Here is a 19,131-nt window from a genome sequence, read left to right on the forward strand (position 1 = left end):
GAAGAATATTAGGTAAATGGGGAAGTATTATCATATATGTCTTATATATTTGACAGCTTAGATTCTGAAGTTGCATCTAACATAACCTCCTATAAATTCCCTAGTTTCTGACCAATGTGGCCTCAGAATCACGAGAAGTACGGAGGAAATAGTGTGGGAAAGCATATCCCTGCCTTCCGGGTGACCTTGATGCTTTAAATTAGGAAATAAGCAAGGAACCTCAGACTTCATCCAACTACATGTTTTATGTATTATGACATTGCAGTAGCACTCAGGGCTCAGCCATGAATCAGAAAGCCATTACACTATCTCCCATGCAAACACATAATAAACAGACAAGACTTCAAACACCCCTCATTTATCAGCAGTTATGTTTGAAAACTCCTTTGTCTAGGAAGATATGATTTATCTTGAAAAGCGGGGCCATATTTCACATTCGGATGGGAAAACGCCTTTATCTGAGCAGCTCACAGAGGCTGAGGCCAGAGCAGGCTGCCACACCGGGCAGGCTGCCACGGGGAGCCCCGCGCCAGCTGCCCTCGCGTTATGCCCGTCCACCCATCTGGCTGCGTTCAGCTACAGGCCCAGGTGAAGGGCGGCCACCACAGCTGAGGAGGAAAGGTGTGAGAAATAAACCCATCGGGCTGGGCGCGCTTGAGCTAACAGCTACCAGTAAGGGCGCGAGGGCATCCGCGCACAGACACGGCCCTGGGCCAGCCTCTGCCTTCTCTCACGCCGCCTCCTTCCCCTTCCCCTGCGGGTCCGGCGCTCTCCCAGCCCCGGGGCAAGCCTCCCGCCTCCCCTCAGAGTCCCCGGCCGCCACCGGCTCCCGCTCCCGCTCCCCTCGGGCGGCGGCAGCACCCCCACCCTCCGGCCGGCCAGCTTGCCCTGACCCCTCGGGAGCCGGGGCAGGACGGAGGGCCGCACGGCAGGAAGGAGGGCGGAGGCGGGCAGGGCGCGGCCGCCCCGTGCCTCGGCACCGCCTCCCGCCCGCCCCGCAGGAGGCGGAGGGCGCCGCGGGCTCTTCCTGCTCCGGCGGCGTGTCCTCGGCGCCGTGCCCCGCTCCGCCCGCCGCCTCCGTTCTCCCTCGCGTTCTCCCTCCGCTGCCGCCTCACTCCTCTCCCTCTTCCTGCTGGCTGGGGCTGCGTCTTCGCCTCGGCTTCCCCCGCAGCCTGGAGCCTCCCAATATGAACGGCGTCGTCTGCGCTCAGAGGCACCAGGTGGGCGGCGGCGGGGCGCGGGGGGCGGCGGGGGGCCGCGGCTCTTTGTTCCCGGCGCGGGGCATGGCGGCGGGCGGCGCGGGCAGCGCCGTGGGGCCGGCAGGGCGAGCGGAGCCCTCCGCCTCCCCGCCGGGCTGGGGCGTTGTGCTTTTTGCAAGACATTTCTCAAATCCCGAAGTTGCGCCGAGGAGAGGAGGCGCGATCCGCCCTCAGGCGGCGCTCCAAGGTCAGGCCGCCCGAGGAGAGCGCCCGGAGCCGGGCCTGGCGCGCAGCGGGTCACGGCCGGGGTCCGAGGGACGCGTGCTGCCACCCGGCACCCGCATCGCTTCTGGGAGCCAGATAACGCGGCGGCACCGCGGCTGCGGGCCCGGTGGCGCTGCTGGAGGCGGGCGATAAATCAAAGCCCCGCTGGGCGTGAGCGCTCGGGGGGAGGGGGCGAGCCGCGGCAGGGCCGCCTGCCTGCAAGCCGCGGCCTCGCAGTGCCTCTGGGGCCCTTCAGGGCGGAGAACGCCCCGGCCTCGGCAGGTTCGGGGCTGCGCCCCAGACTCCCAGCAACACAAAAAGCAAATTGGATGCGGTTCCGTGAAGGGTGAAAAAATGTTGACAAAGTGAGAGGCGAGGCAGCCGAGTTACTTACGAAGGAGGAAGGATAGCAAGGCCGAGTGGTGACAGACTAGTGGAAATTCAGTATCACATCACTCTCTCCTTATTCGTCACAGTTTGTGAAGGGGAAATCCTTTTTTTCAGTAATGGGTGTGTAGACATCACATTTATTCTTTTCCGTCAGGGATCTACAAAGTAAGGAGCTAAGCAGGATGTCCTGCTGCCATGGTGAGGTTGGTTTAATTTTAGAAGGTGGATTTTGTCATCACAAACCCAGCTCCTGGAGCACAGGATGCAACAGTCAGCAAATACATGCCAACTAGGAAATGGTACTTTAGCTACTGTAAATAGGTACTTTTTTTTTTTTCCTCAGTTTGAGTTTTTAAGGAGTGGGGAGTGTTAAAGGCAAAAACTGCCCAGCTGGGAGGGATGCGACAACAAACAAACCCAAACAGTTTGCTGGTTGTGTGATAAACATTTGAAGAACTGTAGGAAGTGTGCTAGCAGAAATCCATGGGGGTGAGAGGTGGGAGAGGTTCAGGTTTTAACAGACTACGTATGAGGCAGAAAGTAGACAAAGACAATGAGAACAACAACAAAAAAGTTTTAACAAGGAGGAAAAGGAGAAGAGGAAGTGCAGAAATGGTATGGAAAAAGGAACTTCAGACAGTGAAAGAGAGCGTGTCAGAAGCGTGGCAGAAAAGCACTGGAAATGAGCCCTAACTGGGCAGCTGAGTGTGTTGCAGCTGAGGATGTTGCAGCTGAGTTGTAGTGGAAAGAGCAGTAACATTCTAGCAGAAAACCTGCTTCTTGTAAATTTCTCTAAGTCTTCAAGCACGTTTGTGTATACAGAGCTCTGTAGCCTTGCTCTCTATAATACAGTACAAGTATTGCATTTTCTTGGACTACGTGTAAAAGGTGTTGGAAAATGTCCATAGTACTTTCTCCTTTCCCTGCAGTCCTTAACTGGTGATAGCAAATGCTCTATCCCTTTCTCCTCACTGTGGGGACATGGGGCATGGTGTGGGTTGATTTGCAGCCAAACACATCAATGTCATTTACAGGTCACAGTTACGGACCAGACTAAATCTGTAGTGGAAAATAACCAAAAAGTAAATACGCAAACCAAATTTGATACATAATCTATGAGTCTTTACTTGTATTAAATCACTGGTGTAAAGAAGTTGAGTCTGTTCAGTGGTGTAAATTACATTGGCATATGTCTTAGCCCATAGTATTAAACCCAGATGTGAAAATATATTATGATATGGGTAAGGGACTGTAAGTACCCATAGGTCTGACCTGTGTTTCTTCTGAAGTAGGCTGTGAAATGCAGGAAAACCCTCAGCAAGCAGAAAACATTTAGGAACACCAACTGTGGTGTTAAATTCCATTTATGTTCCACTGCATCAACAAGTGTCAATCAAGTGTCAATCATTCTATCAACAGGCATCAACTTGTAATCAAAAGTTTTAAAAGTGTCTCCCGAACTAAAACATTAACTGAAAAATCAATGGTTTACTGTTGAGTTGAAGAGGTAATACCTTAATATGGCAAAAAATCTTGTGCAAAATTGGCATAAAGCATCGACTTAAATTTTTTACTGAAGTACTGCACATGGAAGTACCACCGGACTTAGACCTAAGTTCTCAGCTGGGAGGAAAAATAAATAGCACGTGTGGTGTTTGGCCATGGGCAGCCTTAGTGCTGGGACCTGCCGGCCTGGTACCTCACCCAAGGCTGCAGCACGTGCTGTCCCCACAAGTGGCTCTGTAGAGGACAGTCCTAGATCATGGCAATGGGTTTAAGACTTCAGAGAAATTCAACAGTAATCTTAATGCAGTTTTTTTTTAATGGCTTTTTAAAATGTTTTTGATGTTGGAATGTTTTCTGTGTGAGGGGATTGTAAGTACTAAACACAACCAACAAAGTAAAATGTCTTAATTATGACATTTAATTGCTCTTCTAACTGCCTGACCTGATCATATTTCAGTACTGTTTGCATTGCAAGATAGGTGTAAGAGGAGAGTGCACTGAAAGATGAGAAGACATCATTACTTAAATGAGTCTTTTGAAAATGCACCTTAAAGTGTATATGCAGTGAAATGACAAGATGAGTTTAAGAGGAGAAAATATCTCTTCTGGGAGTCAGCTTAGTGCAGTGAACTTATAGTGGAAAATTTTAACTGAGCTGTGAATCTTCCACAAGAAGATGTACCACTGGAAATGGAGATCTCAGCCTGTGTATAGGGGTAAGTGTTCAGGCACCGCAGTTACGGGAACCCAGTGAAGTTTCAGTCGAGTGAGAAGCAGGCACCAGAGTTGTGGCATTCCTCTACCCAGCTGCAGCAGCATGGCGGGAGTGCTTAGTGGCCTCGAGCTGGCTCCTGGCTGCGGGGTGATGCCTCCAGGCTCAGCACCAGTCAAAATCCTTAAGGCAAAAACTACAATGCAAACCCTGATCACTCGCTTCTTGCTTTGGATTAAAACTGTGTGCAGGAAATACGCCTTCTCTCAAGAAACAATTTTCTCAAATGGAGATACCCAGTTCCTGCTCGGGAGTGCTGGTTCTGTGGCTTTAAAGTCTTTAAATGATTCCATTTTGATGGAGCTTGAAAAGTAATTTCAGAGGTATCAGACCTCATGCTTTACCTAGCTTACAGTGATCTGTGACTGTCACACTTGATTTTAAAAAAAAAAAAAAACAACAAAAATCCTGGAGAATTAAAAATAGTAATAATAATAAAAAAAAATTGTGATAGTTCTGGTGACAGTTCTTGATGGTGAGCCAGAAGGGAATATAAGCAAAAATCAGAAAAACTGGTATTTAAAGGGTTACGTAAATTTCAAAGTGACCACAGAAAGGAATTTGTTTGCAGTACCTTTTTATAGCCTTTAAAGTAGAAAATGCTGTCACTCTTGGCTTTTTGTTGATTTTTAACTGATGAAAACAGTTGTACTACCATTGGTGTACCAAAACAGAAAGAGTGCAGAATGCAAATAACACAAGCATATTCATTAATGCTGCCTTTGAATACTAATACTAGCCATGGTTTGCATACAACAGTACTAAAACTTAGTGGCAGTAGTTAAGATGTTCAGATTCTTAGAAAACATTAGAAAATACTGCTAGGTGCATAAATGCAGAGTCTTGCATTCATGTGTGAAGGAACACTTTAAAGGACAGATCTTTTGTTTAAGTACAGAGTTATTTTGGATGCCCTTTATAGGTCTTGAAGGTTGTAAGTGAGCACACAGGACAAAGTTGAAACGCTGCCCATGAAATTAAGTTGTTCTGTTAGAACAGAACATGGCAGGACATGCCTGGAGATGCAGACAGAATGGGGATGGTTCTGGCATTTAACTGAAAGTATTTGAATAGTTGTCGTTAACTTGAAATCTACCCAAAGCCTTGACACTGGTAATTAGCAGCAGTTCTAGTGAATATTGAACAGGGGAGTACATAATGCCATGTGCAAGCAGGCTGGAAGCCTGTTTGTCTGGATATGGGAGCAATGTACATTTAATTTGCTTTGGTAATTGTGGACCTCAGAGCAGGTGAGCAGTGCCTGGGTGGTGGTCCCTGGGAGGGAAAAGGCAGGTCTAAAACCTGAAATTGCAAACTTGGAGGTCTCCTAGCTGTAACTCTTGTACATTTGAAAATAGTCTTGATGAAGCACAACTTCTACTGCTTTCTTACAACTTCTTTTGGAACTAGTTCACTGCCATACTTGTGTTGAAATAGCATCTCTGCATCTTTGAACAAGAGAATATTTCAAATGAGATGAATCTCCGCGGGCAGTGTGGACACCAGGTTGTTTTTAAGAAGTGAAACTTCTTGTTTGCTTTAGAAACTGGAGATGTCTTCCCTGCAGCACCAATAAGGCAAGAAGCTTTCATTTTCTGTTGTTTGCTTTGTGTTCATGCCTTTGCTAGTGGCCAAATGTAGTTAACGCTAACTCTGGCTACCTGGCTGGCTGCTGGCTGCCACGGCCTGTCCTCAGGGTTGTGGGAAGGTGACAGGGATGGGTGGAAGCAGTTTTTTTCCCTGGGGAGCTGCTGTGCTGTGGGATAATGCCCCCTGCTGCCCGGGAGGATTGGTCCTGTGCTTGAGATGCTGCTGATCTGCTTGAAGTCCGAAGGAGGGCCAGTTCCTGACAAAATGGCCCTGGCTGTGGCTGGGCAGGAGAGCCACGGGGCTCTTTGCCTGCTCTGTAGGTGACTTTTAAGTTTTGACAAGAAAAATGGGCTGCACCTATTTTAAGGAAACCTGATTCCCAGTGCGGCATTTAATCTGTAGCTACAAATATCGCTCGGGAACTGCAGCGGGGAACTCAAGTGGATGAAGTGATTGATGTTTTCCCGGGGCGGCAGCAGGGTCATGGAAAGTTCCAGAGTGGGTGGTTGTTGCCTGCTCCCTCCCCGCTGCTGCTCCTCCTCCCCTTCTCCCCTCCCCGCAAAGGCTGGCATAAACAGCCCCCGCACGAAGGATCCCCCCAGAGCTACCCTGGGCTGCGGTGCCAGCGTGGGGCTTGGCTGCAGTTGATGGGTCCTGCTCGGGGGTACTGAAGAGACTCATTATCCAAGAGGTTGTCGTAGAAAACGGCAATTTCCGACTCTATAGTTGTTTATTTGGAAGTACCTAAGACTGGAGACATGTCCAGTCCTTTCAGACGTGTCCTTAATCCATCTTCGGTCCATTTTAGGCGTTTAGGAGAAGAAGGATACAAGTAGACAAGTACAGGAAAAGCAAAAGGTAGGAGGCATGTGGAGTGGCTTCTTTTTCTATATATGTCTAGTAGTTTTTGTTTTGTTACTTGAGAGTTTGTCTTCTTGTGTAAGCAAGCAGCAATACCTAGATATAGGAAATGCTGAAAGTCAGGATTGGTAAGGAATTGTCTGAAAATTGGATTCCGCTGTTCTTTTTTTTTTTTTTTTCTAAATACTGCTATAGCTACTATCTTGTCTCTGTGTGTGTAGGAACTGGTGTGGTGCACCTGTTGTTAGACATGAGGCTGTAGTGGTGTCAACATGGAATTTCTCAGGTTGTTTTCTCTTTGTATAGAAGACTTGTTTTTGAGGCATCAGGAACTTCTGCTTTAGGAGACTAAATTTCACCAGAAATATGTGGCAGCATTATATATTGTCCTTACTTGATAATTTCTTTATTGCAGATTATGATGCACGATTATCACAGAAGAAATTCATGTCTATAGCTCTTAAGGACTTGATTACATCATCTTCAAGCCTGATAGATTTGGAATCCATATTACAGCTGCAAAGACACGTCTGTTTTTGCATTTCAACAAACATCTTCCCTATCAGAGGATACTGAAACTGAAGCGCTCTGTTTTGACACAGGGATACGATAGGAATAATTTAAGACCTCCCAGTTAAAAATTTACAGTAATATATTTGCTAGGTAAGTTAATACTGGTAGATGTGTATTCAATAATTAATAGTTTCGCTGAAATTCTGTGACTTAAAAAAACTTCCTGTCCTCTTTTTTTTTTTTTTATTTTAAATTGTAACAATTGAAAATCTATGCAAATAGAAACATCTGGAAGTAAGACTATTGCCAGTTTACAGTCAAATACTTTCTGTATTAAGTGAAGTTAAAACAAGTGGAATAAAGCTAAAATTATTTGTGTGGAGCTTGCTATTATTTTTGTACTTTTTTATTTCCAATTTTTGTATTTTGTTGGGGGGGGGGATGTTTAATCATTTAATTTTTTTTTAATTTCATATGGAAATATAAATTATTGCTGATAATGTTACTAGCATTCCACATATTATTTCCTGTAAAATTGTTGAGGAAATTTTGCATACATTGGCAACTCAAACTTAAAGATTTGAGAGAGAGACAAATTCAGTATGTCATCTCAGGGTCTTATTTTAGTACTCTTAGTTAGCTTTCTATTTCTTAAGAGGACTTTAGAAAAAGTGCTTAGATTTAAAGAAATAAAAATAAAAGAGTTAAATGACTTACAAAATAGCTTTCAAGTTCAAAAGATAGATAGTTTCCTGAAGTTATTTTTCCAGTCTTGGTTCAAGTTGCATGAGGTGATATGTTTGTATATGGGTAAGATGTTCAGGGGAAGTTGCTTTAGCTTCATGAGGACTTAAAATACATGGTGGTGATACAGAACATATTTCAATCTGTTTTCTCTTATAGTTCTCAGCTACTCTGAAATATTTCAGCCATTACATTCATAAAATCAAACATTTTTTCTTTTTAATTTCTATGGCTATTTGACTTCCCTTTTTACTTTAAATTCTCAGTTTTTAGTTTTCGATGCAGCTGCGCTTTAGGTCTGTGCAGAAATAAATCTGGTCAATATGACATTTTATGCAGTGAGCAGAAAATAGCAATGAATCTTCCAGGTCTGATCTTCATGGAGGGAAATAAAGTTTCTTGCCTAATCTAGTGGTTTCCAGTTTGCTCACAGAGAGCAAGCACAGGTTCAGCATCTGCTGGTACCTGCAGATGGGATGTAGAAAAGTTGAAAGGGGAAAAAAAAGTTGTGGAGCATCTCATTTTGAAAAATCATTAATCTGGGCAATCCAAAGTATTGTTGTTAACACAGTCATCAGCAGTTGTACTCTTGTAGTTTGTTTTTTTTTGAGGAGGATGTTCTTTTGAGAAAGTTCTTATGAATGTTTGCAAGTGATGTGTTAATTGTACTTCTATATGGAAGCAAAATGCTGTATCTGAAAATGATACACATTCTGTTCTCAGCCAGACCAACTCCAAAATGATTCCTAATGGATATTTGATGTTTGAAGATGAAAATTTCATCGAGTCATCTGTTGCCAAACTAAATGCCTTACGTAAAAGTGGTCAGTTCTGCGATGTCCGACTCCAGGTAACTTTTTTCCTCTCAAGTATTATGGTTGAATGTGTTTTTTCATTATGTTTTGTAGTACTATATATATATATATATATATTTCTGGAAAATCCATAATTTAAAAAAAAAAAAAGATACTGCTTTGAGAGAAGCACCATACAACACTAATGATTTTTTTCAGGTGATGTAAGTTGAAGGCAGTATTGATTACTATTGATCAATAAATTGATTTGAATTGTGCCATTCACTTGGGAAGGTCTTTATACTGTGTTACAATATAAATATATTTTTTTTTAGAAAATCTTACAACCCTGTGGATTTTCATCTGTTTTTTAAATAAAGGTGTGTGGACATGAGATGTTGGCGCACAGAGCTGTGCTGGCTTGCTGCAGTCCCTACCTGTTCGAAATCTTCAATAGTGATAGTGATTCTCATGGAATTTCCCATGTCAAATTCGATGATCTCAATCCAGATGCTGTTGAAGTTCTGTTGAACTATGCCTATACTGCTCAGTAAGTACTTTTCTGAGAAATGAGGGCAAGTTTTAATTATAAAGAATCAAAGTAACGAAGTTATGTTTCTTTCTTCAATAGGTTAAAAGCTGATAAAGAACTGGTGAAAGATGTATACTCAGCAGCAAAGAAGTTGAAGATGGAGAGAGTTAAGCAGGTACAGATCTTCCAGAGGTCTGTTCCGTTTTCTCAGTCAGACAGTGTTATGCTTTTTGGTGGTAATGAGACTAAAAAATTCTGTGGAAAAAGTGCTTAGCGGGTAAGCTTTTGCATAGTGTTAATTTGAGTGACATCAGCATGTATTGCTTCGGTTTGTGTTATCCTTGTGCTGAAGGGCTCTCTGAAGCTGTTTCTCTTTATGCACATGTGTAAGTAAAATGGCTTATGAATCTTAGCTGGTTAATTACCTTAAGGTTCATGGGAGCACTGATGTGCTTGGTTGTTTTGGGGGGGCATAATTGGCTCTGTAAGTCTGTGGCAGTGGTATGTGAAAAAGAAGTAACACACACACTGCGGAACCTAAGTTTTGAGCTTGGTTTCCAAAATGCTCGCTCTTGCTGAAAATGGGGATACCTTTGATAAGGCAATTGGGATTTGTGTCTTCACTTAATTGCAGGTAGGCAGTTTTGAACAGATTTGCAAAGAAACGCGTATGTGTAAGTAGAAGAAAGTCCTACACATATAAAAGCTAATGTATGCATATTCTTATGGAAGGTGACATTTAATTTATAGCAGCTAGTGCGGGGAGATGACAACAGACAAACAGTCACTGTTCTGCAGTTAAAAAAAATAAAAATTGTTTCTATGTTGGGGTAGATAATTTGTACATATAAAAAGCGTGTAAATTAAGATGCAGCTTCCTTTCTTAAAAGGTTTGTGGTGACTACTTGCTCTCCAAGATGGATGTTCAGAGCTGCATCTCTTACCGAAATTTTGGAAGTTCTATGGGAGACTCACGTTTGTTGAACAAGATTGATGGCTACATTCAGGAACATCTTTTGCAGATTTCAGAACAGGAGGAATTTCTCAAACTTCCACGGTTAAAGGTTAGCTGAAGTTTGTAGACTTACTTTTGGTATGGGACAGCAGGCAACGTGAAGGGAGTTAGAAATCACCTTTACAAAAAGTAATCCAAGGAACAAATGTAAAGCTTTCCTGCTCCCAAAAGGGAAGCCATAGTATGCTGAGTTTTTAAAAAAACAACATGAACATTCTGTTCATGTTGAAAAAAATACAACATGCACATTCATGCTAATGTGCAACTTGACTGTAGAGCAGTCAAGTACAGTTGAGTACAACTGCAGTTGTACTTCAATGTGCTTACTAGTTTCTACTGCACAAACCGAAAGCTCCTGCTGTCTTCTAGCTCCACTGAAAAGCAGGAGTAATGCTCGCTATATCAGGTACAGTATGCTGCAAATAAAAGGGTAAAACCCAAGGAGTAAGTCATTCAGTAATTCACTTCCCTTCCTCTTCTATTTCAAGCTTGAAGTAATGCTTGAAGACAATGTTGGCCTACCTAGCAATGGCAAATTGTACACAAAGGTAATCAACTGGGTACAGCGCAGCATCTGGGAGAATGGAGACAGCCTGGAAGATCTAATGGAAGAGGTTAGTCTTTAAGAAAATGGGATTAAACATCATTTTCTTTTTTTTTTTAATATAAAAAAAAATCAGTATGAAGGATGATCCCTTTTTCTTTTTTTTTTTTCCACTTTTTTGAACTATGACCCTAAAGAATTTAAATTTTACTGTAGGTACCCCTAAGCTGAGAAACTGGGGGGGTGTTCAGGTGAGCTGAATGAACTGTTCAGTCTGGTCTTCTGCTTTCCTTTTTTGCTCACTATGTGCTGTATAGAAATCTCAGAAGTGGCATGTATCTTGCTTTAGAACTGGGGAGGTGGTACTGAAACTTGCTGTAGATTCTTGATGTTTTCCTTTGCAGGTTTTACTTGTAAATGCAAAGTAGGTAAAAGCTTCTAATGGTTGTTCCTCCCCATTGATTTATCTCCCCATAGGTTTATTAACAAAACTAGGATACCAAGGCTGAAGAACCAAGAAGAAACCTCAAGTGTATTGACACGTACAGAAGCAGCAGTCCTGCCCCAGTTCTCCTAAGAAAATCCGCTGTGGGCAGAGAACGATGATGATGATTTAATGGTGTTTACTTACTCCTTTACAGGATATATTATTTTAAAAGTTGTGTGTTATTAAATGGCTTTACTCATGAATAATAATATTAGATATAGCCTGGGCAGTATTTAATGGAAAAATTGGTGGGGAATCGAAATTTCTAATTGGCTGGAAAAAATGGGCTTTAGAAATAGACACCAAACATCAGAATTTTCCCAGTTTGTTACTACAGGCACAGTAGATCTTCAGAAACACTTGTATAGGCAAAAGTACATGTTGATAACTGTCATACCTTCTTGAGTGTATGTTTCCTCTTGGAATAACTAATTAATTTTAAGTTTTGATCATGTTGAAATTCAGATGCATTTCATTGAAACGGTTGCATCTGATGTTTAGACGTGGACAACAGTTTCTTCCAGAGCTTAAACTTGTGTTGTCTTCCCTCATCCCCATACCTTTCTTTTAGAGTCCACTGTTGGCTTCCCTTAACTCTTTCTGGTCAACATAAATATGTGTATTTTTCAAAGCAGAAAACTTGTTTGCGGGGATAACAAAAATGCTTGCATGAGATTGTGAATTTGTGTAATTCTGCAAATTAATGTACCTCTTGCTTGTCTAATGTTTCTGTGCTGGAAAAAACAGTAGAAGTCCTTGGAAACTGAAGATTTCTTTCAAGCTGAGAAAGTAAGGAACCTTCATCCAATGTTTGAAGATTGCCACCATGACATCTGCTTCCTTTTAGTTTTGTCATTCCGCTAGATTGAGATGAGATGACGAGAAGTATGCTGGCGACTGCCTTTTGTAATCTGCCTGTAGCTAAGTAATAATGGAGACAGTAGCCACATGGGTATTCTGTTGTTGTTTTTGCAGGTTCAAACGCTGTACTACTCAGCTGATCACAAGCTGCTTGATGGAAATCTGCTAGATGGACAGGCTGAGGTGTATGGCAGTGATGATGACCACATTCAGTTTGTGCAGGTACAACTTGCAGAGAGTCCGAGGTAACCTCAGATAGACTGGAGCAGTTCACAGCAACCTGAAGTCCTGTATACTGTAGCAGAGGAAGCAGCAGTAGTTTTAATGGTGAAATACGTGACAAGAAAGCGTATTTTTCTCAAAACTGCTGGACGCAATGATTTACACTCTCCTGTTAGTTTATCAGCAGACTGACTCAAAGTGAGCCTTTGCAACATTAAGTGCTTTAGGTTTGACTTCTGAATAAATCTTAGGCTGTTAGAAGGAGGAAATGGTAGAGAAGCAGTCAGCTGTAGCAGGTCAGTTGTAGTGTAATAGAAATGTAGACGAAATCATCTCCAAGAGACCGAAAAGAATCGTGGACTGACTGCTTGGCTTGCAGTTTTCCTGTTCATGAGAATGACTTATGCATCTGTTAAGATTTTGGCACAGAAAAAGATTCCAGACATAAGTTCTATTCTTTCAGCTGCCAGCATCCATTTCTTTTGTTCAGCTGTATTGGTAATGTGCAAGAGAGATTTAAAAAAAAAACATCTGTATATAATCTCTGAGCCAGAGAGAGAGCTGATGCTTTGCCTGTCTTGTGTTTTTTGAGATTTTTTTTATTATTATTATTTTTTTTACTTCCAGCTAAATATGGTACTGATTCTCAGCTCCTGAAAAACACGTGGCTTAGGACAATGGAGACTATTTAAGAAACAAACAAAAAAATAAACAAAGGCTAATAATAAATAATAAATGTAAACTATCAGTTGCTTTATCCAAATATAGTTTGTTTAAATTCACTGAGCTAAAAGTATGTGTATTTTAATTCATAAGAGATGTGTGCAAGTATATATTACTTGAAATTTTTTGCAAATGGTTATGTAAAATACTTCCATCTTGGAATGTGGATTTTAGAAGTGAAGAGAGATGAAAATGCAGCCAGATAATATTCTACTTGTTGTAATTCTTCTTAGCAAACCCTCACAGATTTCACCACCTTTCGATGCTATTCCTTATAGTAGTTAAAAGCTAAGAGGTGAACTTGCAAAAATTTCTTCTTCAGAAATGAGGCCAAAGAGCCCTCAACCTCTTTTTAAAATCCTTTTTGATAACTGGAATTAACGATTTCAGAAATTTGCGTCCAGCTTTTGAAAAGTCAGGCAGTCGAGAGAACACCAAAAGCCCACAGACAATGGGTCTGGAAAATTGGTCAGTAATTATAAAACTTCTGAATTACAGATGTTGTTTGCAATGTCAGTGACTGTTGAGGTAGTTCAAGAATAAAAGAATAAGCTTTTTAACTAAATGAAGATTCAGAAACAAAAATGCTATCCACAAATGAATTGGTTTTCATGCAAAACTGAGTGTAGCTGTCAAACTCTGTGTAAGGTTATCTATGAGTTAGATGGTGTATTCTGGAAATCTTATGACAGTTTCCATAGAAATCAGACTCCAGGGAACTGTGCAGGCACTGTAAATTTTGGTTCTGTGGTTATAATGTCTTCTTAACAAAACAGAATTTTAACCTCTCTTTTGGTTCTTCTGATTCAGAAAAAGCCTGCATAACCCAACGAGCTGTGTCTGAAATGTGAAATTTTGGCTTTTCTTAGTTTAGCAAAATAATGTGAACTACAGTATAAATTTAATCGAAGAAGAAAAGAGAGCAGTAATCTCCTGTTAGTGGGAAGTATCAAGGGAGTAAAATCCAAGAAATGGCTAATCGGAACACAGAGAGGAACTGAACTGAAATTAATTCATCTTCAGGGAATGAAGAGAATAGTTAATTCACTTCCGAAAAGGTTTATACAGTTAACTCAAGTTCCAGAAGCAGAGTTCAAGTGTAGCTTCTACTTTGTAAATCATTTTTTTTCCAAATAGATGAAGGTTTTTCCTTACCCTTGAAAAACCTGATAGTAATGCATATTCTTATCCAGGAATTTGGAATGATTTCTAGTCATACACCAGCAGTAAAAAGGTGCAATCAGAGGATGAAATGAGTACTGAGCTAAGATGTAGGGTTTTGGCTACTGTTGTTGAGTATGCAGTGGTAGGTGGGCTATACATGATGCTCTGTGGAGGTGGTAGCTGAAGCGTTCTCTTGAATAGTTATGTGTTAGCTCAGGGAAGCAAAGGTAGAAAGAGGAGTAGTCTCTGGATAGGTTTCTGTAGCTGCCTTTTGATTTTGCAGAAGAAGCCACCACGTGAGAATGATCACAAGCAGATAAGTAGCAGCTCCTCTGGAAGTCTTTCTCCAAGTGCTACTGTTCAGAGTCCTAAACATGAATGGAAAATCATTGCTTCAGAGAAAACTTCCAGTGAGTATCTGAGGAGGCAGGGGAGTTGTCTAAAGATGCATCTGGTGTTACGTACCCACCACCTCTCACCCTCAAGGGTTCCCTTCAACATCTCTAAGCAGCACTTTTTCTTACTGATGATACACTAATTTGTGGGATGTTTCTAAAATAATTGGGGCCAAGCTGGGATCACCAGTGTTTTGATCCCATGTCCACAGGGCCATCAGAAATCCTGTGTTGTGTATAATTTGACCCAGAAAGTTCCAAGTCATTCGTATCGGTCTTCTTTCCTGTTCTCCTGACTTACAGGTAATACCTACCTGTGTCTCGCTGTTCTGGACGGCGTGCTGTGCGTGATATTCCTGCATGGCCGCAACAGCCCTCAGAGCTCTCCCACAAGCACACCACGACTGCTGAAGAGTCTGAGCTTTGAGCTTCAGCCAAACGATGTGATAGAGAAGCCCATGTCTCCCATGCAGTATGCTCGGTCTGGGTTGGGCACAGCTGAACTGAACGGCAAGCTGATCGCTGCAGGTAAGAGAATGAGTAACAGTTCTTTAAAACAGCTCCCTCAATTTGTAAGGGGTGCAATTGATCTTTGGAAGTTTGATACCATTTAAACTCTTGATTTTAGGTGGATATAACAGAGAGGAATGCTTGCGCACAGTGGAATGCTATGATCCACAGAAGGACGCTTGGACTTTCATCGCACCTATGAGAACACCGAGAGCTCGGTTCCAGATGGCAGTTTTAATGGTGTGTGGAGATCAGATAATATGTTGAGATTATGTAAACATAAGTGGGACAAATATTGGAAACCTTATATAACCATAATACAAGTTGCTTATTTGAATTTATGAGCTTACTAAAGTGGTAATGTTTTGAGTTGACCACTTGTATGTGAAAGTACTCATTTTTTCCATGTAGGGGCAGCTGTATGTTGTGGGTGGGTCAAATGGCCACTCGGATGACTTGAGCTGTGGAGAAATGTATGAGCCAGAAATAGATGATTGGACTCCTGTTCCAGAACTGAGAACCAATCGTTGCAATGCAGGTAACACATCTGCAGCTGATCAACTGTTATTTTCTTTATTAATTTATTAGCTTACTTATTATTCTTTCCTATATGAATAGGAGTATGTGCCCTGAATGGAAAACTTTACATTGTTGGTGGTTCAGATCCTTATGGCCAAAAGGGACTTAAGAACTGTGATGTGTTTGATCCTCTAACAAAATCGTGGACAAGTTGTGCTCCACTTAATGTCCGTAAGTCTGCTGTGCAATTTGGGAGGGAGGGGAAAAAGGGCAGTTGCAAAACCATGGATTTTAAACAAAAAAGCTGGATAAGTTTCAGCTGCTGTGGCAAGTTATTAGTGCACTACTTCTGTGCTGGGCTGTAACTCATGGTGTTTGGTTGCAGGGAGACATCAGTCTGCAGTGTGTGAGCTTGGTGGCTATTTGTACATAATTGGGGGAGCAGAATCGTGGAACTGCCTGAGCAGCGTGGAGCGTTACAATCCGGAGAACGATACCTGGACTTTGATTGCACCCATGAACATGGCTCGACGGGGAGCTGGGGTGGCTGTTCACGATGGTAGGCTTCCGCGGTCTTACACAGCCTCTTATGCTTAATGAATTTTTCATGTTGAACTACGGTGAAAGTAGAACACAAAGGTGTGTTCCTTTGTATTCTAATAAAGGGAGGAAACGATACAGGAAGAACTTGGTTTATGCCTTCAATTATTTAAAAACTGTAACCATAATAACAAAAAGCTCTTATTTTGGGAGCATCTCCCCCAGCCCTTTTTTCTTCTCTCACTCTCTCCTCCTTTTCTCCCCACCCCAAACATCACCCTTGCAGCTTGCAGAACTGCATCTGTTTGAATTTGGGCTTTGGAAATTATTTCAGACCAATCAGCCCTAATGATCAGAAGAGCTCAGTAGGGTAGGGCTGTAACTCCAGACCTTGAAAAAAGCAAGTTTCTGCCAGGAAACCCTTACGTTCCTTCTCTCTGGCTTGGTCTTCCAGGAAAGGAAGGCTGTGTTTGGAAGTACAGTGGGTGCTTAGCAGTGAAACACCTATTTTGTCTCTTTTTCATAGGAAAACTCTTTGTTGGTGGAGGCTTTGATGGCTCCCATGCAGTGAGCTGTGTGGAGATGTATGACCCTGCTAAAAACGAGTGGAAGATGATGGGAAATATGACTACTCCAAGAAGCAATGCTGGCATCACGACGGTGGCAAACACTATTTATGCAGTTGGGGGATTTGATGGCAACGAATTCCTGAACACAATTGAAGTCTACAATCCAGAAACAAATGAATGGAGCCCCTACACGAAAATTTACAAGTTTTAGATTAATTAAATTACCTTTTCAAACTAACAGGCTTAGTGATGTAATTGTGTTTTAGTAGAGGTACACCTGTGAATAGGGTTGGGGAGGGCATAGATGTTGCCAACAGCAACACAGAGCTTTTGCATATTGCATATTAATGTGCTGTACATATTTGTTTTGGAAAGAATATCAAGATGAAGGGTTTTTTTGTGTATTTTAGAACTTTGTTTCAGGGTGGTGTTTTTTTTTTTGTTTTGTTTTTTAAGACTTTGACGATAGTGCAAGAGAAACTAGATGGAGCATATCATTTCAGGAGCTTCCCCCAGTGTTTGTTTTCGTCACTTTGCACATTAAATGATGTTTTCTTTTCTGTACAATGTGTTCTTGGGGCAGGAAGTGTGAGGTTTATGGGGGATCCTTTTTTCATCAGGCCTTGTTTTCTTCAGTAACTGGAACAATCTGTAACAAGAAGCCTTATTTAAATAGATATAATGGCTATTTTTTTTATTAAAAAAGCTGACATGCCTGCCAATACCTTATCTTTTATGATTGCCTTTTTATAACAGTTTTTATATACTCAACAGAGTATTTTATCTGTTGAAATGAAAACGGCAGATAAATGGACAACCTTGGAGTTTATAGAGACTGAGTGGGACTGCAATTTACCACTGTACTTGAGCTTCTGAGCTTTTGCCTCTGCTACAATATTGCAACTTAGTAGGCAACACTTTCATTAGATCCAAATGGAGTTTCTGAACATAACATAGCTGTGACTTTCTAGCATGGGAAAATTATTTTGGCTCCAAATATTTTGACAAAAACGTAGAGGGTGCTTTCTGTACAGCAGTTTTGTTACTAGGGTTGACCTAACATTTGTAAAACAAACTTAAGTGTGGGGTTTTTCTCATGTTTTTTAAACTCTTCCAAGTTGGCAATGACAATATATTCATCTGATTAGTAACTGTTTTATTTTTCTAATATTACAAACTGAAAAGGTGATAGAACACCGATAACTTGACTTCATATGTACTCATAGTGCTATGTTTTAGTTCACTTTCTCTACTCATATGGATAAAATATTGGTTTGGATGACTTGGTGTCTAATGTGTAGTGCTGCACATCTAAACTCCTGGTGCCAAAACTAGCACTTAACTGCTTGCTGCTGATGCAAACACATTAAAGGTACCTTTTGGGAAATCCTTGCACCACCCGCTTCCTGTGCTGTGTCTTGGTGTTCATTTCTTTAATGAGACAGTTTACAAAAAACTTACACCAGTGAAATGGGAGTTTCAGATGCATATAGGCTTCAGGCAAGCAATATAGGATATTTAACTGAATGGCTGCAGCTCAGCCTTTGGGGGGTGAAGGGCTGTGTACTCCACTTGCCTGTGGTTGGAGATCCCTGAGCTCCTGGGTGCAGACACCAAAGCCTGGCTCACCACATTCAGCTGCTGCCCCTGGTTTTGAGAAAGTGTTGCTCCTACTAGGGGCCATGTGACTTGAAGTAGGGTGGTACTGAAAGTGATATGAGAAACTGGTCCTGTGTCTGAAACATTTAAAAGAAACTTCATTTAGGTGTGTTCCTAAGTGTTAAGCAAGTAGGTGTAGGAAATAAAGCTGCACCCGTGGTAGTGCTCATTTCTGTCCCCATGCCATTCTGAACTCAATGCTTTGATTTACCTCTCAACAAGATAACAGCTGACTGATGCTACCACTAGGAACAGGCTGCTGCTACAGCATGTTTCTACTTGACACCCTGTAATGCATCAGCAGAATACTACAGCTGGACAGCAGAGCAGAAGAACACAAGACCAAGGAGTTACTGATTACACCAAGCTGTAAAACTGGGTGTGTTCTCACAGGAAGAGTCTTTATTAGAAAAGAAAAGCTGAAGTAGCGTCTTAGTCTATCAACTCTCTCCCCCTAAAGCTTATCAGAAGTAGCCATGAGCTATGACAGACAAATTAATGTGTGTAAGTGGACCTACTTTCCCATGTATATGGGAAACTGCCAAAAAAGATTATCTGAACACGGTGTCTTACCCACAACTGTGGGACAACAGCGTCAATGAAAATATCCCCAATGAGAATTTTACTCTGATAGTTACTTTTACAAGCTACTTAGCACTAGGCACTTCAAATCAGGGAAGAGACCTGAATTAAACTTGCATCCACAGCAGTTAAGCAAATAGAGTGAAAATAAAGGTCATCAAAGCAACACTATCATC

General features: G+C 41.8%; 1 protein-coding gene across 3 annotated transcripts; it reads left to right on the forward strand.

Annotated features, from left to right (window-relative positions):
- The first annotated feature begins 1,018 nt into the window (after positions 1 to 1,018).
- Positions 1,019 to 18,109, forward strand: IVNS1ABP (influenza virus NS1A binding protein). 3 transcript variants are annotated; one of them, XM_027463658.3, is made up of 15 exons: positions 1,019 to 1,220; positions 6,998 to 7,245; positions 8,563 to 8,689; positions 9,014 to 9,183; positions 9,265 to 9,340; positions 10,056 to 10,229; positions 10,669 to 10,794; positions 12,187 to 12,294; positions 14,465 to 14,591; positions 14,880 to 15,104; positions 15,205 to 15,326; positions 15,498 to 15,624; positions 15,705 to 15,836; positions 15,991 to 16,164; positions 16,672 to 18,109. In XM_027463658.3, exons 3-15 carry the CDS (start codon positions 8,579 to 8,581, stop codon positions 16,923 to 16,925), a joined length of 1,926 nt encoding a protein of 641 aa, XP_027319459.1. In that variant the 5' UTR covers positions 1,019 to 1,220; positions 6,998 to 7,245; positions 8,563 to 8,578; the 3' UTR covers positions 16,926 to 18,109. The 3 variants fall into 3 exon arrangements, with proteins under 3 accessions (XP_027319459.1, XP_027319460.1, XP_005030811.1); XM_027463659.3 differs by having other exon boundaries at positions 1,022 to 1,220; positions 8,567 to 8,689; XM_005030754.6 differs by lacking the exon at positions 1,019 to 1,220 and adding an exon at positions 6,310 to 6,579.
- The last annotated feature ends 1,022 nt before the right edge of the window (positions 18,110 to 19,131 follow it).

This window comes from Anas platyrhynchos, chromosome 8, assembly GCF_047663525.1.
Source record: "Anas platyrhynchos isolate ZD024472 breed Pekin duck chromosome 8, IASCAAS_PekinDuck_T2T, whole genome shotgun sequence".
Lineage (NCBI taxonomy): Eukaryota > Metazoa > Chordata > Aves > Anseriformes > Anatidae > Anas > Anas platyrhynchos.